The 21590-nt window shown below is 48.0% G+C and overlaps 1 protein-coding gene across 1 annotated transcript in view; it reads right to left on the bottom strand.

Moving 5' to 3' along the window:
* The window catches only part of LOC119172851 (cell adhesion molecule Dscam1-like), a 284967-nt gene that overhangs the window by 137520 nt on the left and 125857 nt on the right, over nucleotides 1–21590 (bottom strand). The window contains exons 6-10 of the mRNA XM_075893168.1: nucleotides 10098–10288; nucleotides 7278–7553; nucleotides 6533–6699; nucleotides 5022–5271; nucleotides 1858–2016 (exon numbers count right to left, since the gene is read on the bottom strand). Coding sequence (XP_075749283.1) covers nucleotides 1858–2016; nucleotides 5022–5271; nucleotides 6533–6699; nucleotides 7278–7553; nucleotides 10098–10288 — 1043 coding nt within the window. The remainder of the gene's footprint in view (nucleotides 1–1857; nucleotides 2017–5021; nucleotides 5272–6532; nucleotides 6700–7277; nucleotides 7554–10097; nucleotides 10289–21590) is intronic.

Genomic DNA, 21590 nt, shown 5'->3' with positions numbered 1-21590 from the left:
CCCCATCGTAACTTACTGCCCCTGCTGCACGGACTCCCAGCCTCCACCGAAAGGTGACTTCACTTGTTATTGGCAAGGAGCTTGAGGGTATGTCTGGGTTTACCACGGTCAACTTCCAGTGCTTTAGTGTATGTGGAGGCTCGAGAGTCACCTTTGGCAGTACTCCGAACTAAAGAAACATCTCGAAATTTATTTAGAATTTTCACGCAACATGAAAGTCATTTTTTATCTGGTGCACTAACACAAAGAACGGCAACGAGACTACAGGATACTATATCATCATTTCAAGCAGTAGTACCAGAATTTAAACAATGGAAACCTTCAAAACCACCTTGGACGCTGCCACTTCTCAACGTTATCCGTGAAATAGACGGCATAGAGAAAAAAGCAGACATGGCACCTCTAGTAGCGGCACAGTTGGTACTTCATCAGCTTCATGTAATGCATAATAAAAAAACGAAGATATATACAGATGGATCATGCACAGAAGAAGCGTCAGCCTGTGCGGTCTTTATACCCGAAATTCAGAAAAAGAAGATGTACAAATTATCGCACAAATCTTCATCGACGACAGCAGAATTGGTGGCTATCTTTGAAGCAGTTAAGCTTATCTGCGAGAATCCCGAGCCACGAAGATGGGTGATATGCACGGATAGCAAACCTGCTCTTCAGCTAATCAGAAATGTGAGATCACCTTACAGAAATGGTGAAATAGCACAATGTATCGCAGAAACTGTGGAATGCCTCATCGCAGGGTCACAACATCGTATACCAATGGATACCCATCCACATTGGAATAAAGGGAAATGAAGATGCTGATAGTCTCGCGAAGAAAGCATTGAAGGAAGGACATGATTGCACAATCCCTATATCTGGGATGGATATTCGAAATTTTCCATCGCAAGGAGGTAACCATTGTTCGATGGAGAAGTGGTTTGAGAGCCCTAAATCAAAGGAAACGGTACTTTATGAATTTGATCCACACAGAAAATTTTCCATAGCGACAGACCTCCCACGACACCTAGAGACATTGATCCAACGACTTAGATTGGAAGTAGCATACACAAACAGCTTCCTGCACAAGATACATCGATCCAACTCACCGGAATGCCATTGTGGTCATGCAGAAAAAAATGTTCGCCATATTCTTTTGGAGTGCGTTAAATACGCGAAGGAAAGAGAAAAATTAAAGAACAAATTAGCAAGTTTGGACAGACGGCCCCTCAAAATAAAGAAACTACTTGGACCACGGCCTGAGATGCATCTTCAGAAAAAGGCAATAATATTCCTGACAGACTTTTTAGTGGAGACCGGACTGGACAAGCGCCTATGACTGACAGCCAGAGATGGGTATTATGTAAAATGCGGTCATGTATATACTGGCATTAGAGTAGTAAGGTGTGCGTGTAAATAGTTTATGACTGCGTGAACTGCGTGAAGAAAACTGTGTATTGGCATGTTATTTGAACTGGTTTCAGTGTGCTATTATGTGTTTTCTTTTTCCTTTTCCGTATTGTTAATTTTTGGGTACCGTTCTGTAGTATTATTTCATTTTTCGCTGCAGAACTTTGTGATATGGAGTAGCCGAGGCAATAGGCTGCTCAACCTCTCCACAGCAAAACAGTTAAAACAGAGCTCTTAAATTTATATTTTTTTCTGATACTAGACTGTTACACTAGACCTACTGAACCAAAATGCATAGTACCGCAATGTAAGGACTTTTAGAAAAATGCCGTCGCAATGTTTTTTGTAAACATCCAATTCGGAAATTGCAATTAATCCACGGAAACACTGCACGATGTTCAACGACGACTGTACACTTCCCAGTCCACTTAGGCGTTGTTGACTCACGCCTACCTTTAACGGTGACGTGAAGGCTTGCACTGGCTTTCTGTCCTTCCTCGTTTGATGCCACGCAGGTGTACTTTCCTGCATCATGGACAGTGGTGGCCAGAAGCAGCAGAGTGCCATTGGCGAACACCTTCTGACGGTGGTGGAAGGGCAGTTTACGCCCGTCTGAAATAAGCACAGACGGGCGCTTTCTTTAGAGCGACACGTCTTAAACCTAAAAGCAGGCAACATAGTGTGAACGCTATAGCCACGGCGACATATAGTACCATTAACTGGATAAGCATGATGAATCACAAATAATGCATGTTCAACAGAGATAGAACAGAAAGAAGGGGCAGGGTAAGAAGAGCAATCGCAGGAACGACAAAAAAAGAAGAAAAACAGTATAGTGTGCGTATACAGCGAAAACCCCCCAAACGTGCAAAATTGTTAGTTGTAATGCGTCCACCTCTCTCAAATTATGTTTTCAACAAAAAACACTACGTTTTTGATTTAGACTTCTACATGAACAAGACTCACCAGACTAAGAGTTAAAAATCTTAAATATTTCATGATAAAAACCTTCGGGCATGTTTCTTATGCACGTACCCACGAAAAACAACACACCAAGATATTTTGCCCCTTCTCACACAAGTGCCGAGCAGAGTACTTGTCAGTAACGCGTGTGTAAACTGTTTCCAAAATTATAGAAACAATTCTACGCGTTCAGTATTGCATGATAACGCAGTGTTTGTCTAGTCACCGCAAAAAAAAGGTAATTTATCCTTTTATTCAGCACGTGCCATGCTCACATTGGAGTGAAGTTCGGAGCTTTGCTCCAAGTGCACCTCTTTCACGGCAACGGAATCAGAATGTCGTAGAAAAGTTGGGAGCAGCGAGCGAATGTACGGCAGTTTACACAGGAAGGAGACACTCCACCGCGAGCAGTACCGATCTTTAACTAAGATGATCCCAGACACTTAGATATTCCCCTGCTTCTGCTCCTTTCATATATTTGTAGGTTCTAGTTTCTCCTTTCCCCCGATAAGATTCTCCCCAGCTCCTATTCGCTTACACGACTGATCCTGCTTCCCAATGCGAGAGAAAGTCTTCCGTGCTTGGATTAGCCTCGCACTTTTCTCTCGTCGCATGCGGGTCACGTAGAGGCGCTTACGATACCAGACGGCGGAACAGCCCACCCAGGTTTATTTCACTCCGTTGTTTGACTGTCTTTGTTGATCTTTTCGTCTTGTTTTGTTTCCGCATGGGAAAGGCGAATGGGGTGGCGTCCTTTCCTACTGCCCTCTGCCGTGCGCCCCTCAACTTATTTCGATGTCACGGGGTCTCGTTTTAGCTTCAGCATTGACTTCCAAAGGGAGCTACCAATTAAAGAAGGTCACAATTGTTAGTTTCTGTGAAAGAAGCACATCTTTTCTCTTGCAGTTCCTGCAGGAAGCAATGGGTGTTTCTCTCTTCCTCAGCAGTTGCTATGAAAACGTAACGAGAGAAAACTTCCGGGGGGGGGGGGGGGGAGGACCATACCCCAATTTTGCGCTGGTAACGCCCCGGAGACCCGTAATGTGCGAGGGCTTATAGCCCACCTCTTATTTTTATTTTCTCTTAAAAAGCAATGCCATATCGTCGAGAAGATAAAAGTAGATAAACTAATGAACTGTCGAGATGCAAACGAGGTGGGAGGGCGGAAAACAGGCGAGTGGCAGAAACAGGAGGCTACTTCCTTTGGCAGCACCGTTGCTTCGTTAAGCTTCTCTCCAGTCACGTACTCTCCCCAATTTTTTCCGTAGTTTCTCCTCTCCGTGTTACAGTGCCGCTATGCTGAACGTCGAATGAATATGTAAACGCAAGTAACATGTCTTTCCGACAATTCTCTCGAAGACCTCGCTGTTCTTCTTGTGCTTCAGCTTGGCATATTGAGCGAGGCTTGTTAGCCACCAGCATCATTTGTCCTTTTGATTTCAATTTTTTTATCCGTTAAGAAGAGCCGGGTGCCCAAAATCAATTTTATTCGAGCGGCAACGCGGCAACTTCTGCGACACACACACACCCTGCCAGCTTGCGTGCTGCTCTTAAACTTCCGATGTTGGTGCCTCGCCCGACACGCACAGATGAAAAGAAAGAGAGAGCAATGTAAGACGCAACGATTCTCGTCGTATTGGATTGTTTCGATTTTCTTCCTTCGCAGCTTCTTTACTTGGCCATTCCTTCTTTCGTTGAGAGGAGAGAGGGGCCGGCTGTAGCTTTCTTGAGAGAGGTTAAACTTTGAAGCAACCTCGGGGTTAAATTCAGTTGTCTGTTCCCCCTCGTTGCTTCCCATTAGCTCTGAGTGGTGGCCGTAATTTTAATGTGTCACCGTAATAAGATTTTCATACTCACCTTCTACAAAAGATAATAAACTTTAATAGGAGATGCTTGTTTCATGTAGCCGTGTAGTAGAACGTATATGCTTCCTTCACAAGGCGGAGGGGAAGATGAAAGAGATGAACAGTACGCGTAAAAGCATGTGTGCTCTCCTGCTGTGTGCTTTGAGAAATCCTTATTTAAACTAGCAAAATTTAATCGGCTTAGCTGAGAAGGCGTGTTCAAGTAGTTATAGTACTAATGGAATATAGTGTCGTCTTTCACATTTACTTTTTTTATTTTTCTTTCATTTTTTTCTTTTTACTTGTTTGACTGTTTATTTATTTTATTATTCCTTTCAGTCCCCGAAGTAGAATTAAAAAATAATAATAAACAGTTTTCCAGTGACACGACAAACATACTCGGCACTCAGTTTCCACTTGGCATGCAAAAATGTTAAAAAAAGGTAGAAATTTGGGGGTATCTGGGGAAATTGCGAGCTTGAAGAAGTTTAAGAAAATTCGGGAACACGAGTTCTCTCTCACACACACACACACGAGGGCTGGCTGCCTTGCACAGGGCTCAGGAAATCGGGGGCTAGGGGGGAGTACAAATTCACTTTGCGAAAGAGAGGGGCATTGAATAGCAAAGTAAAACATAGTAAAACGTATGTAGTTGCTTGTTTTTGTCAGTATTGTGACTGATTCCGATCCCTGAATAAAACATTTGTCGCGAAAACAAGGAACACAAGGAAAGCGTTCACACAAAGTTGCGTAGAGCCACACACGCACGTCAGCGTCAAATATAAGTGACATTCTGCTAAGCTCGCTTACCCTTTTCCCAGTGAACAGCTTTGATTGGGTAGGTGAGCAGCGCGCAGTGCATCTCTAGCGTTTCGGTGGCCACTGCGGTGCGGTTGGAGACGAAGGGACGCACTGTCGGCGGACCCCTTAAGGCCACTCGCGCAGTGGCCTCTGCCACGCCGGCCGAGTTGACGGCTACGCATCGCCATACACCAGCCTCGTCTTTGCGGATGCGAGAAATATTCACGTAACTGGCCAGGTGGTTGTCCGCGCGAGAAGCCTGCGTCAGATAGATCGATCGATAGATAGATAGATAGACAGACAGACAGACAGACAGACAGACAGACAGACAGACAGACAGACAGACAGACAGACAGACAGACAGACAGACAGACAGACAGACAGATAGATAGATAGATAGATAGATAGATAGATAGATAGATAGATAGATAGATAGATATGCAGAATTGAATTTCACCCGTTTTGATTGTGCCTTCTTGGTGGCATGGTTGCAATGGAGCTCAGCTGCTGACCTGCAAGTTGCGGGTTTGATCCCTGCCCTGGCCATCACATTTTCGATGTAGCCCAATGTGCTGGAGACGTGCGTACTTGAATTGAAGTTACATTAAAGGGGTCCTGACACAATCACCCAGCAAATCACAGTTTTCAGCTAAATATAGAAGTAGAGGGTCCGTTTTGTCTATATGAATAAGATTGTGCGAAGTATTTTGTTGCTAAATCAGCTCTAGAAGTCGCCCGCTTTAATCAACGCCCACAGCCGGTTACCGCCATGTAAATATCACGATATAATTTCAGTAGAAATTGCAAAATGTTTCTGTGAATCCACTTTGTGGAGTTGCAAGATCGCTGACCAATTCTGGGCAGTTCAGCAGGCCCGTGAAGCGGTGGAGAGGCAAGGCTTTGACGTTCCATCATGGGAGACCTAAGGCCAGCTTCTACAGGCGGACAATTATTGAAGTTTTTCAATTATCCATTTATCCTCTGCGTGCTTGTAGTGCCGCGATTATCTTACTGAAAAAGCTTCACGTATTGAGACTGAAACTGTTGGTGGATGATGTGGGATGACTTGTACACCGGAAGGTTGTTTAGCGACGAGATCGCGAATAATTTGCTTCTCGAAGATAAATCTACAATAGGTGACAAGCTAGTAATAAAAAGTAAAGTTTACTACTATCCATTTGTGTTCTGTGTGTGCAATTCGAGCTGCCCTTTGCTACGACGTAAATTTTAGAATGAACCAATAAAAAAGTCGGCTCTTAACCCAACGTACAACGCATCATCCCAGCCGGTCTTCATTCGATGCAGTTGAAGTTTGTGATAGTTCCGCGCTAGACCTGCACTGAAGCGGCAGCAGCTTGGCGGGCTTTGCAAAGATTTATCGCGTTCCGTCGTTTACAGAGCATGCAGTAGCGACACAGCAGAACCAAGAAAAAGGAGGTAATACGGCCTCGTGAGCCAAGCCTATATTTATTCTGAGGCTGTCACCTGCTATACTAGGCACATCGATGAAGCTTACACACCTCGCTGATGTTCACCCTGCTTGATTTCATGTGGCGAGCAGGAATTCCATCGACGCTCCAAGTTATCCTTGGTGCGGGTGAACCAGTGGCTTCGCACTTGAGGAGCAAGGAGTCGCCTGGTTTCACTTTGAAGTCCTTTGGTGACTCTAGTAAAACCGGAGCCGTGTCTGCGCGGAATGGGTGCTTGGATTAGTAAAATCAAAAGTGAACAAAAGTTGAACATTTGAAAATATATATACATCCACCACATGCTCGTTTAACTGTGCGCGGCCGTGTATTGAGACTGCGCTTGGCTCCTATCCATGTATGCACGTGCTCTGCTCTCACCGTTAGCATTGTGTCGAACCGAACGGCAGGATTAGAGCAATTTCGCTCACTGGAGCGGCCGTATTGCCTCACGCCACCCCCTTCCCCCTCTTTTTTTATCTAGGTGAAACCGGATTATGAAAGAGTTTGGTGTCAGATTTACTTCATATAACATTTCAATTTGTTGCTTTGTTGCTGTCCTATTAATTGCACCTCGTTTGTGGCGAAGATGGGACTTTTTTGTTGAAGTTTTGAACACTGGTTATGTTTGCGAACATTTATAGGCACTTGCGCTCACATTAAATAATAAACATTCGATTGGAGGCTCCACTACATCTACGCCATCTCATAATAAGGCTGTTTAATCTGACAACCTCCTTGTCACATCTGGTATTAAAGACTCGATTTCTGGTCCAGAGTGGTTAAACTATGGTCTCACCTCCAAGGATGAGCTGCGTCGATGCCTGCGCCTGGGTGAGAGCATTGTAGGCAAGACACTGATATATGCCATCGTCCTGGGTGGCCACAGTGGCCAGCTGAATGAGGTGCCGGTCATCGAGCAGGCGAATGCGCACGTCGTCATCCAGCAGCTCCTGGGCGTCTTTGAACCATCGTATTTGGGGTGGAGGTCGACCTGTCGACACGCAACGCAGGGATGCCGGCTGGCCAACATGAGTGGTCAGCACTTCTGGTACTATGCGGGCCTCCACAGGAGCTGTGACAGCCATGTAAAAATAACGACGGAAATCAATGAAATTTTAGCGAAAGACCACTGAAGATATGTGGGGTATAACGACCCAAAACCATCATATTATTATGAAGGACGCCGAAATGGAGGGCTCCGGAAATTTTGTCCACCTGGGTTTTTTTTAACGTGCACTCAAATCCGAGCAAACGGGCCTACAGCATTTTCACCTCCATTGAAAATGCAGCCACCGTAGCCGAGATTTGATCCCACGACCTGTGGGTGAGCAGCCGAGTACCTGAGCCGCTAGACCACCACGGTGGGCAGACCACTGAAGAAAGCGTAAATAACTGTTCGATAGTGTTCCTTTAAAACAGGGGTGGTATGTTCTCAGGTTAAGGATCAAATTCCACGAAGCGGGCATGGCAGGGGTATAACGGCATATCAGGAGAGTGGATCTGCCGATAAAACAAAACAAAAAAACCTCCTTTAATCGACGATATGGTACAAATACGAAATAGAAAACATTTTATTTAGACTGAAATTTCAAATAGAATTGTTGTTTGTTTCACCCCATAAGAGCTTTCATGCAGTTGAGATAAGATTATGCAGTTGAGATAAGATTATGCAGTTGAGGTAAGATCGTAAGTCGAGATAGAAACCTTGCAGTAGAAGTAGAAAGTAACCACGGGAGTAGGGGTAGTGCCGACGGTGTGTCGGGGTACGCAGGTGGCCGACCTATGCTTTAAAGCGCAATTTTTTTAAATATGAATGACTTAGATGGCTTCTTTAATGCGAAAATTGACTGGCGTGCCACATCAGCGGGAACAACACGAGTGATGCGAAAAATTGTCATCCCGTGATGACGCCACCATGAGTCGTCGTCGTGACGTCATATATGAGCCATACTTGTTCACAAACACACAGAATGCATATATTTCCAGTGCATGTTCTTTTGCTGTCCTTATGCTTGCGTTAACTCCTCGTCATTTTTTCTTTACTTTTTCCCCTTCTTTCCTCGTCCTCTTCTACAATCTTCCTTTTTTTTATCTTATCCCTTCCCTCCCCCGGAAGTGTAGGCCACGTTCAGCCCCTCCAGATGGCAGTTTCCAGCTTACTTTCTCCCTCTTTCTTTTCTTTACTAGCGTATCTATCTATTCCAATATAATAATAATAATAATAGTAATAGTAATAGTAATAATAAATCTATACTTCATTTGACCTGCCCAGAAACAACCAAAAGGTCTTTGTGCAGGCGCACCCAGAACTAAAGCAACAATATTAACAACACAGTACAGTCAATAGAAAAAAATAAGATAAAAAGAGCGATAACGCACGAACAAAAAAAATTTGCGCAAAATAGGAAGTATAAAAAACAAGGCTAGAATCATAAAATGGTGGTGAAATATATAGGGTAATATACACAACTGTGAGGAATGCGTCCTGAAAAACGGTAAAAGGACGACTCTGTATATTGTGAAAAACCATCTTAGGGAAGGACCAAGCTGACATAAAAACAATAACAGTGAACTGTGAAAAACATCAAGATCATGAGAGTTAACATTATATAGAAATTGTATTCTCTGAGCGGTAGAATGTTGAAAGAACTTCGCAGGTACATGAAATGGTCGATTCTCTCTGGTTAACTTACTCGGAATCCAAAACTTTACGCAGCTGAGAAGCAAAGGGCAGGGCATCATACCGAGAACTAGTTTGTAAAGAAATCAGAGGCCAGCGCAATTTTGTCGGCAGCGAAATGATAGCAATAATAATAAACTGGCAGTAGTAAAACGAGATCAAGAGTCATTTCTATAGTAAGCGATGGATGAAAATTTTTATGATTTTTTTTCTCGACTCGCTCAGTGGTGTTACTGCCAGATTTAGCAATGCTATTGGAGATCAGAGAAGCCTACTGAAGTTGAGGGAGACATTTTGCGGTGTACAATTTCTGGAAGGCTGTAGAAAAAACTCAATTCTCGAGAGATTCTGCAATAGCAGCTGAGAGAACGAAGACCTCACGTGGCAGCACGTTTAGTGTGAACAGAAAAATTGAGCATGCTACAAAAAAACACCAAGATAATTGAACCTATAAACCTTACATAACGACGTGGTATTGACAAAGTATGCAAATTACACAATCAATGTTTTGTGAGATATACTCATGAACTTTGTTTTTGAGGTACCCAAGGAAGGTTTATTGCTACACCATTCGGAGAAAGAACACAGATCTGACTGCAGCAAGCGACATTTGTTAACTGAATGAATTTTCTTGAATATCTTGAAGTGATCGGCACACTAGAAAAAAGAAGAATAACGAATGGCAAAAAAACACCAACAGGCCCACCTTGCCACAGGACCAACTCGCCTCTACTTCAGCACCCAATCATTGTACAATTACATTGTAGAATGCCCCTAAAATTTGTAGAGTGTCCCTAAAAACACACACATCTAAATGGTGTTGCCTTGTGTGCGATAGCATTCGCGAGTGCAATGCTACAAAGATGAGCATCGATGAATATTTCGACGAGTGTGGAAGCTTAAGAATTGGCATTTAGATAGAGGCAGGCTACTCACATCGCACGTCGAGCGTGATGGTGGCCCGTTCCTCGCCAACCACGTTGGTGACCAGGCACAGGTATTTCCCCGCATCCTGCGGCTCTACCTTGCGGATTAACAACGATCCTTCGGTTGGTTCGTGCCTCGAACTTCCAACGATGACGGGATTTTGAGGGCTGCCATTGTCCGCCGTAGTAAGTCTCTCCCATCTGTACAGAAATGAGATAAGTATGTTAGTCTATCAATATGTGCACCTGTGAAAGAATGCATGAGAACAATGATAACGCGACCTGAAAAGCTTGGTTTGCAGAAATTTTCTTGTCGCGATGGCGTCGATCGTTGGTTGTGAGGGAGATGAGCATCGATGTGCCTCGTCACGTGATATGACGTTCTTGTGAATATGGTGATCGACTGCTGACGTCTGCTACGTGCTAATCATGTGTTCATCGACAATGGTACGCGCGAAGCGTGCTGGCACACAGAAAATAGGTTTTTTCGGTCAAGCGGTTTGGGCAAGCTCTGATCCCTCTATGATCAGGAGTGAAGGCACTTGTCACTGCAGCCTTAACTTTTAGGAAAGCGTAGCTTTAAGCTTCGGAAATCTCACAATGAGTCGACGTATTTATTACACTAGGACCGTCTAAGAAACGAAAATGAGGACACAATTTTAAGCCATCCCGAGGGTATACTTGTACCTATTAGTGTGGCTAAATCAGTTTACTCTGTGTAGCAACTTGCCATCGTCATTCACTAGTTACCATGGACGTATATTCATCATAAACGGTCCGCGAACAATGTCTGTGCTCATGTTGCCCCGCAATCTTCGCTATCATCTCAGAGCGTCCCTGGACTGGCGGGCGGCCGTCATGGCAAGCCAGCCCCCGAAGAAGGCGCTCGCCTTAGCCGTAGTCGTCCCCGAGGGGACTAGTCCCGAAGACGTCGTTGATGCGACGTCTTCAATAGTAGGAATCAAAGAGGTCTCTTGTGTACAGCACTTTGGAGGCCGGAATCACCAAGCCACCGTTAACAGTGAAGCCGCTCTGGCTCGAATCGTCGACGCGTTCCACCTCATCATCAGAGGAGACCGCCTTGCTGTCGTGCCCCTGGGACCCCAAGTCACTCAAGTCACCGTTCTGTTCCTGCCATGCCGCATCCCTAGCGAGGTCCTCGTGCAAGCATTATCTCCCTAAGAGAAGGTGCTGCACGTCAGCAGAGGAAGCGTGGGTTCGCGCCTGACCGTGGCCACTGGGACGCGATTCGTCCGGATGGAATTGAAGACATCGTCGCCGGTGCCCAACAACCTCAAGTTCGCAGGCCATCGAGTGACCTGTGACTATAGAGCAATCCAGCGAGTGTGCTGTCAATGTGGAGACAGTGGGCACTTCCGCATGAACTGCACAGCCCCGTTTTGTGGAAAGGTGGTGGTGAAAACGTATTTATTTATTTATTTACATGAAATTTTCTGCGGAGAAGCTCCAAGTAGTCGGAGATGCTTGGCTTGTGGTGGGGGGGGGGGGGGGGGGCCTTAGTCCAGGGCTCCGCTTGCAGCAGCCGCTCTGCGGGCCCGGTTGATCAGACTCAACTGATCTTCCAGGTTCTCGCTGGCCAGCAGCTCCTCCCATCGCTCCGCTGTTGGATATTGTACTGGTTGTAAGGCCGTAATGGCCTGACACTCCCACGTGACGTGGTACAGAGTGGCTGGAGCTGAACACCATGGGCAGAGAAGAGAGTATGCCGAGGGGTGCATTTTACTCAGGATGTGCAAATTTGGAAACGTGCCGGTTTGAATTTGCCTCCAGCTGACCGATTCCTCTTTATTCAGTGTTCGGTGTGGTAGCGAATAAGCTTTCCTAAGTCCTCTGTAATGGTTTAGGATGGCCGAATAGTCGCAAGGGACCGGAACGAGTTCCTCAGGGGCGGAGTTGGAAGTTGCTCGGCTCGCATACCCTCGAGCTACCCTATCCGCTGCCTGATTCTCCTCCAGTCCCATGTGGCCCGGAGTCCATATAATCCGATGCCAAATTCTATGTGAATGTGTAATGGAATGCTCGCCAGTGTCTGTAACGCTCATGATGACGTTGAGAGCGGGTTGGCTATGAGACCCTGTAGGTAGTTGCGGCAAGCTGCTTGAGAGTCCGTGAGAACTGTCAGCGACCTTCGTTGTCTGTAGCCGAGGGCGAGAGCGCGCGCGATGGCAGTTTCTTCAGCATCGGTGATGTTGTGGCACCGCACGGAAGCGCTGGTACGTTCTGTGAGTGTGTAGTCCACGACTGTGGCTACAGCCTTATTGTTTGCATGGTCGTAGTTGGCGGCGTCAACATAGTACGTAGTGTTCTTGTGTGCATAAGTTCGCTCGAGGGCTTCCACTCTGGCTTCCCTCCGGCCCTGATGTAGTCGGGGATCCATATTGCGGGGGATGGGAGCGACCTTATAAGTGGCACGAAGTTGGTCCGGAATGGGCTTGCGACGAGCTGCGTCGTGAAACTGGCTGATGTAGCCAAGGCGTAGGAGCAGGTCACGGCCTGTAGGTGTTTGTGTGAGCCGTTGCAGCTGTGTGGCGAGTTGCGCTTCACAAAGGTTTTCAAAGGTGTTGTGTAGGCCCAATGCGAGGAGCTTGCTAGAAGGAGTACCCGGTGGTAGCTTGAGTGCCGCTTTGTAGGCCTTGCGGAGCATTGCGTCTACTTGGCCCTGTTCGCTCTTGGTGAGGCGTTGGTAGGGCAAACTGTATGTCACCCTACTGACCACGAGGCTACGTATGAGTTTCAGGGTGTCCTCCTCGCGCATGCCATGGCGGCGAGTGGCTACCCGAAGTATCATTCGGGCCACTTGCAGTGTAGTGGTGCGGAGAAGGGAAATTGCGTGATTCACATGGCGGTTCGACTGTACCCACATGCCTAATATTCGAATGGTGGATTTCTCTGGGATTTGTTTGCCAGCAAGGACGACCTGGAGGCGGGAGCCTTGGTTGTTCTGCGTCGATGGTGGGAGCTTGCGTCGATAAATTCGTAGAAGCTCAAATTTTTCTGTTGCACAGGCCAGGCCTCGTGCCTGCGCGTATTGTTCGACGCATGTGGCTGCCTGCTGCAGGTTATATTCTTTTTCTCCAAGCGACCCCCGCGTGGCCCAGACGGTGATATCGTCCGCATACATTGCTTGATGGATGCCATCGATGCGGTGCAGTTCATGTGCCAGGCCAACCATAGCTACATTAAAGAGTAGCGGGGAAATCACTGAGCCCTGCAGGGTGCCCTTGTTCGGAACCCTGATAACATGTGATCGGATGGAGCCGAGACCGACTGTGGCAGTGCGGTCCGACAAGAAGGCGTGGACATAACTGTAGACGCGCTGCCTACAATGAAGGGCCTCGAGGCTCTCAAGTATGGCCTGGTGGCTAACGTTATCAAATGCGCCCTTAATGTCTAAAGTCAAGATAATGTTTTCTCCTTGCTGGGGGGCGTTATCAATGACTTCTTTTAATTGTAGCAGTACATCCTGCGTTGAAAGACGTGCCCGGAACCCGTACATTGAGTGCGGGAAAAGGTCATTGTCCTTGAGGTAATCTTGCTCACGATTAGTGATGACGCGCTCGAAGAATTTACCAAGGCAGGAAGTGAGGGATATTGGTCGGAGGTTTTCGATTTGAAGTTTTTTGCCCGGCTTCGGTATCATTATGACCTCCGCGTGCTTCCATTCAGGAGGAAGCGTGCCACGTTGCCAATGATCATTGAAAAACGCCGTGATTTCTTGTACGGCGCTGTCGTTGAGGTTCCTGATAAGGGAGTACGTGATTCCGTCTGCCCCAGCAGCTGTGTTGCGATTGCTGCTGCGAATGGCTGCGTAAACTTCGTCCACCGTTATTGGTCGGTCGAGAGTGTCATTGGCATGTCCACGATACGCAGCCTGAGATGCGGGTGGGTAGAAATCGCCGAAGCATTTTCGCCGGACTTGATCCAGCAGCTCATTGTCAGTACCCTCAAAGGCGTGTATGAGGCGCATGACTGACATATTCGTCTCATTTTATGTTCGAGTGGGGTCCATCAAAGCGCGAAAAATGTGCCACGTGCGGGCCGTGCCCAATGAGCCTCGAAGAGAGTCGCTAAACTGGGCCCAATTGAGTCGCGCCAGTTCTGTAGCGTACTGCTCTGCCTGAGTGGTGAGTGTGGCGATCCTTAGCTTGAGGCGTCGGTTATGTTTTTGCGTCCTCCATCTGCGGATGAGGCTCCTTCGGGCTTCCCACAGATGTAGCAAATGACCGTCCACTTCCGGCAGTGCAGGTGTTCTGTTAATGGTGGTAATCCAACGCTCTCGAATTTCCTTAAGTTGGGTGCACCAGTCGGTGAGGCTTGTGAGGCTGTCGAGTGAATGTTCGCTGTCACGACGAAAGGCCTCCCAGTTTGTGATGCGTGCTTCTCCAATAGACCGACGCGCTGCGCTCTCTGTAACTTTTGTGCGGAGAATGAAGTGGTCGCTGCCCAAGGATTCGTGCAGGTTGTCCCAGTTATACTTTGCACGGCCACGGGCGAAGGTGAGATCGGGGCAAGTGTCCCTGCACACACTGTTGCCGATCCGGGTAGGGAACACGGGATCCGTAAGCAGTTCAAGCTGAAATTTTTCAGTGGCAGCCGCAAGCTGTTTGCCTTTGACATCCGAACGGTAGTAACCCCAGCGTTCGTCGAGAGCGTTGAAGTCGCCGAGCAGTAAGAGTTCTTTTCCCTGGGCCAATCGGCAGGCACCTTGGACGAGGGCATGGAAATCAGTGGTTTTTTTGCTTTGGGGTGCTATATACGTTGACAATGATGATAGTTCGCTTTTCTCCTTTCTTTTTTTTGTCATAGAACTAGCTCCACAATCACATGTTCAATGTTGGTGTCTGGAATATTGTCTAAGCCAACTGCGGTTAGCGCTTTGTCAACCAGGATGGCCGCTTTGCCCTTTGTTTGACTATTATAGGACTCATAACCTGAAAATATGGGTAGCGTTCCGGGCTCCTGAAGCGCTATGACTTCTGGCCGAGCAAGGTGTGTGTTAATGTACTGTTGGAGGAGGCTCCGCTTTCTGCGGAAGCCACGGCAGTTCCATTGCCAGACTTCTAAATGTTCGCCAATGAGTGGGGCTGTGCTGCCCATGGTTAATTCGTTGAGTGGAAAGGCGTGGGTATCGGAATCTCGGCTTGCGACGCCGATGTAGGAGTGAGGGTGAGGGCGCTGGGTGTCAATGCGGGGGTAGCGAGGATTTCGGATGCATGTGATTCCAATCCTAGTCTATGGTAACCTTGATCTGTCGTGGCGTGCGAGCTACGAGTGGCCCTCTTCCTGCGTATGTTTTCGCCTGTTTCAGCAATTTGTGCCTCGAAGCGTGTCTCGAGAGAGTCGAGGCGTTCTCCGAACTGCGTGAATTCGGCACTGAATTGTTGCGATAGCTGCTGCGCGAGCGTTGAGAGCATTTCGCGTAACTCTTCGCGTGTGACTGTGGTGCCCGACGCAGCAGGAATCGATAGCGCCGTTTTAGGGATTTTCTGTCTCTTGGGGGAGGTTGGGGTTTTTTTTTCGGGGGAGTCGGGCGGCGATCCAAGACGCGCCATTAGGGCATGAAGTTGAGAACTGTCCTTGGCTTGACGTGCCCTGACGGCCGCCAGCTCCTGTTTGAGTTTTATGTTTTCTGCCAGAAGGTGTTCGTATGCGGTGGACAGGGTATTGAGTGGAGTGATGGGAGGATCTACATTTGCTGACCAGCTCACCTTATTGTCGGCACCGGCTGATGGAGTGGGATTGGGCTTCTCATTATGTTTGCTGGAGGCATGCTGGGACTGTTGACAGGTGGGTTGCTGCTGCTGCCCCTTGGTCATCTGGTTCTTCGGATGCTGTTGCTGCTTTGACTGCTGCTGCTGGCCAGGTTCTACAGAAGGGAGGGGCGGGAAGGACTGTGACCTCGAACGTGAGCGGGAGTGGCTGCATGAGGTCTCGTTTTCTTTGCTGAACCACCTACGTTTGGGAGTGGGTGGGTTACGATGGGGGTTGCGGCCCCTGGCTGGTGCTGCTGGTTGAGGAGGTGGCCGGGGGCGCGGGGCCTTCAGTCTCTGAGAGCACTCTTCGGCGCCCGTTAAGTGGCCATCTCCACACAAGTGACATTTGGGAGCACAGGGGTGACCGTCAACGGGGTTGAGGATACCACACTGCCGACACACGGGAGTGTTTGGTGTGGGGCATACGTCTGAGCGGTGCGCCGGTTGTAAGCAGACTTGGCAGGCTTGTCGCGTCGGCTTGTACGGGTGGCAGGCCACCTCCCCACCGTAATACAGTACATATCGGGTCAGAAGGGGGCCTTCAAAAGTGATCACAGCAGATTTGGTAGCACCAAGCATTCGTGCACTGTGCACTGTCACTCCCTGCGTGCGCACGCGTAGGTTGGCGGTGAGTTCTTCCGGAGTTGTGCCAGGGTCTATCCCATGAATAACTCCCCGCAAGGTGCCCTCAGGGGCCGCCACATAGGTATTGAATTCGTAGGTCTTCCTCTCAAGCGTGAGGGTGGTGATACGACGAAGAATTTCGGCCGTCTCAACATGTGGCGTGCTGGCAATGATGATGTTTGACCCGGGGCGAGTACGTATAATGAAATGATCACCAGTACAATGTTGTCGAGAATTGCCCGCCAGTGCTACGGTGCGGGAGATTTGATGCGTAGTGAAGTTCCGAATGGCCAGGCCCTTTTTTGGGCGCATGATGATCTTTATGTCCGTGCGTGGAAGCGGCGGCGGCTTCCGTCGTAGCTGGCGCGGCTTCGTTACGGGTGGTTGTGTTCGCGCCGGTGCGACGCCGGCCGCGTCTGCCTGCGCAGCAGGAGCACCCGCAGCTGCCCCGGCGTTGACGTGGCTGGGCGGAGTGCTTGCAGGACCGGCCGGCTGCATCAATTCCGCTCGAGCTTTGTCGAATTTTTTCTGGCGTTGACGCTGGCGACGGGAAATCGCCAGTTTCCAGTTGGCGTCGGTGTCGCTCGCCGGTCCCAGCGATGCAGACGATGTGGGATGGTGAACGGCAACTTCATCTTCGCTTGCTGAAGTGAGCTCGTCGAGGTCGAGATATTCCGTGTTAACATGGGTGTCGTTGGGGCTGAATGCGGGTTGAACGCATCCGGTAGTAGTCACGTCAGCAGTTGGCGTAGTGCTAGCGTCCATATTGTTGTGGAAGGGGTCCTGCCGTTAGGCCAAGTCACCCGTACTCGCACAGGCGAGCTGGGTCGACGCTTAGGCCCAGCGGCCCAGCGCTCACATGGGTTCTTCTGAAGGCGATAGAGAAAGATGGAGATGCTCTACAGCCTCGCGAAGGGTGTGCGGTTCCCAGGACAGTTAAAACTAGATGATATGACACAGTGCCGGCGACGATATCGGAGTAATCCGGTCAACGAGAGCACACGTTCGGCGGAGCGTATGCGACGCGCGTTCGCTCGCTCCGGCGTCCACCGTGCGTCTTCGTTTTGTGGAAGGTGCAGCATTTATGGCCACGAGCGGAAGGGCTGCTTGATGCTGTGTCGCCGTTGTGGCAACCCGCATGCCACCATCGCCTACACCATCCATCAAGCCATCGTATTCCAGGTGGCGTCCAAGAATTACCCGCCACTTCAACCAGGAACGCAATCCAAGAACAAGGATGTCGTATCATCGACGCCAGGCCCGGATATTAGCCAGGACGAAGTTGGGTGGATTGCGACGCCACACCAAACGCACGCAGTGTCTCCAGCCAGCCCGGACTATGCAGCCCTTCAAGGTGCAGATGATCTATCCAGTGGCCCACGACAAGTGGTCATTGGCATGTTGCAAAACATGGCATGTTGCAAAACTGGTATGGTATGGCATGATTGCGTGGTAAACACAAGCGACAGACCTAAACATGAAAATCATGACATGCGTGTCATGTAACAACATGACTACATGCCAAGCTCATGATGCGCTCGCAGCCGTTTCGCTAGCATCTCATATACAACATTTTATATAATGGTTCCTGAATGGATGACGAAGGTATGTGACTGGTGCAAACATGATTATTATGAGGTGCGTGTCATGTAACAACATGACTACATGCCACGCTCACGATGCGCTGGTGGCGGTTTCGCTAGCTTCACTTATACCAAATTTGGTAATCATCATCATCATCAGCCTGACTACGTCCACTGCAGGACAAAGGCCTCTCCCATGTTCCGCCAGTCAACCCGGTCCTGTGCTTGCTGCTGCCAATTTATACCCGCAAACTTCTTAATCTCATCTGCCCACCTAACCTTCTGTCTCCCCCTAACCCGCATCCCTTCTCTGGGAATCCAGTCAGTTACCCTTAATGACCAGCGGTTATCCTGTCTACGCGCTACATGCCCTGCCCATGTCCATTTCTTCATCTTGATTTCAGCTATGATATCCTTAACCCCCGTTTGTTCCCTAATCCACTCTGCTCTCTTCTTGTCTCTTAAGGTTACACCTACCATTTTTCTTTCCATTGCTCGCTGCGTCGTCCTCAATTTAAGCTGAACCCTCTTTGTAAGTCTCCAGGTTTCTGCTCCGTAGCTAAGTACCGGCAAGATACAGCTGTTATATACCTTCCTCTTGAGGGATAGTGGCAATCTACCTGTCATAATTTGAGAGTGCTTGCCGAATGTGCTCCACCCCATTCTTATTCTTCTAGTTACTTCAATCTCGTGGTTCGGCTCTGCGGTTATTACCTGCCCTAAGTAGACATAGGCTTTTACAACTTCAAGTGCACTATTACCTATCTCGAAGCGCTGCTCCTTGCCGAGGTTGTTGTACATTACTTTCGTTTTCTGCAGATTAATTTTAAGACCCACCTTTCTGCTCTCCTTGTCTAACTCCGTAATCATGAGTTGCAATTCGTCCCCCGAGTTACTCAGCAATGCAATGTCATCGGCGAAGCGCAGGTTACTAAGGTATTCTCCATTGACTCTTATCCCTAACTGCTCCCATTCTAGGCTTCTGAAAACCTCGTGTAAGCACGCGGTAAATAGCATTGGGGAAATTGTGTCCCCCTGCCTTACACCCTTCTTGATTGGTATTCTGTTGCTTTCTTTATGAAGCACTATGGTAGCAGTTGATCCCCTGTAGATTTCTTCCAGAATGTTTATATATACTTCATCTACGCCCTGATTCCGCAGTGTTTGCATGACGGCTGATATTTCTACTGAATCAAATGCCTTCTCGTAATCTATGAAGGCTATGTATAGTGGTTGGTTATACTCTGAGCATTTCTCTATTACCTGATTGATAGTATGAATGTGGTCAATTGTTGAGTAGCCTGTTCGAAATCCTGCTTGTTCCTTTGGTTGATTCAATTCTAATGTTTTCTTTACTCTGTTAGCAATTACCTTTGTAAATAGCTTGTATACTACAGAGAGCAAGCTGATCGGCCTGTAATTCTTCAAGTCCTTGTCATCTCCTTTCTTATGTATTAAGATGATGTTAGCGTTCTTCCAAGACTCTGGTACTCTTCCCGTCAGGAGACACCTCGTAAACAGGGTGGCTAGTTTTTCTAACACAGTCTGTCCTCCATCTTTCAGCAAATCTGATGTTACCTGATCCTCACCAGCAGCTTTGCCCCTTTGCATGCTCTCCAAAGCTTTTCTGACTTCTTCTATCATTACTGGTGGGGTGTAATCTGGGTTACTGCTAGTTCTTATAGTATTAAGGTCGTGGTTGTCTCGGCTACTGTACAGATCTCTGTAAAACTCCTCCGCTATTTTAACTATCCTATCCATATTGGTAGTTATTTTGCCTTCTTTGTCCCTTAGTGCATACATCCGACTTTTGCCTATCCCAAGTTTCCTCTTCAATGCTTTGACACTTCCTCCGTTTTTCAGAGCGTGTTCAATTCTCTCCATGTTATACCTTCTTACATCGCATACCTTACGTCTATTAATCAACTTCGAAAGCTCTGCCAGTTCTATTTTGTCTGTTGTACTTGACGCTTTCATGATTTGACGCTTCTTAATTAGGTTCTTCGTTTCTTGGGAAAGCTTGCCAGTGTCCTGTCTAACTACCCGGCCTCCAACTTCCACTGCACACTCCGTAATGATACTCGTCAGATTATCATTCATTGTATCTACGCTAAGGTTGGTTTCCTCACTAAGAGCCGAATACCTGTTCTGCAGCGACACTCTGAATTCCTGTACTTTCCCTCTCAGTGCTAGCTGATTGATTGGCTTCTTGCGTATCAGTTTCTGTCGTTCCTTTTTCAAGTCTAGGCGAGTTCGAGACCGTACCATTCTATGGTCACTGCATCGTACCTTGCCAATCACTTCCACATCCTTAACGATTCCAGGGTGTGCACTCATTATAAAGTCTATTTCGTTCTTATTTTCGCCATTAGGGCTCCTCCATGTCCACTTGCGGTTTTCTCGTTTTCGGTAGAAGGTATTCAAAATCCGTAAATTATTGCGTTCTGCGAATTCTACTAGTAGCTCTCCTCTGGCGTTTCTAGTACCGATGCCATAATCTCCTACTGTCTGGTCTCCAGCCTGCTTCTTCCCTACCTTTGCATTAAAGTCGCCCATCACCATAGTATACTGTGTTTTTACCTTACTCATTGCCGATTCCACGTCTTCATAGAAGCTTTCAACTGAAGCGTCATCATGGCTGGATGTAGGCGCGTAAGCCTGTACTACCTTCATTTTGTATCTTTTATTCAGTTTAATTACGATACCTGCCACCCTTTCATTAATGCTATAGTATTCCTCTATGTTGCCCGCTATGTTTCTGTGAAGTAGGAACCCCACTCCCAGTTCTCTTCTGTCTGCCAAGCCCCTGTAGCAAAGGACGTGCCCATTCTGTAGCACCGTATAGGCCTCATCTGTCCTCCTAACCTCACTGAGCCCTATTATATCCCATTTAACACCCTCTAGCTCCTCGAATAGTACAGCTAGACTTCCCTCACTAGATAAGGTTCTAGCGTTAAACGTTGCCAAGTTCAGGTTCCAATGGCGGCCTGTCCGGATCCAGAGATTCTTAGCACCCTCTGCTGCGTTGCAGATCTGACCGCCGCCGTGGTCAGTTGCTTCGCAGCTGCTGGGGACTGAGGGCCGTGAGTTATTTGACGTAAGCATGTGGGAGGTAGTGGCCAGATACTGCACCAGGGTGGCCAATCCTTCTCTGGTGAGGGAGTGCGTTCTCGGCGGTGTTTGCCGGTGAGGCCGCACCCCAGGCCTCTTAATGCAGTTCCATCAACACGCGGATTTTTTTTGTTTTTTTTAATCCAGTTGGGAACTGCGCGGTACCGGGATTTGAACCACGGACCTCTTGCATGCGAGGCGGATGCTCTAACCACTACGCCATCGCTGCACTGGACGCGCTACACTGGAGTATATTGGGCCCTTCATGATACGCTTGCAGCCATTTTGCTAGCTCCACATAGCCGGCGTGACGCAATGAAACGAACACCATCGCGCACGCGCACCGGGTCACGTCGAAGTGTATAGGCGCCTTGAGTGTGGCATGTAGTCATGTTCTTACGCAACACGCAT

The sequence above is a fragment of the Rhipicephalus microplus genome, chromosome 4 (genome assembly GCF_043290135.1).
Source record: "Rhipicephalus microplus isolate Deutch F79 chromosome 4, USDA_Rmic, whole genome shotgun sequence".
Classification (NCBI taxonomy): Eukaryota; Metazoa; Arthropoda; class Arachnida; order Ixodida; family Ixodidae; genus Rhipicephalus; species Rhipicephalus microplus.
The sequence above is the reverse complement of the archived record's forward strand: the minus strand, read 5'-3'. Positions and strand labels throughout refer to the sequence as shown.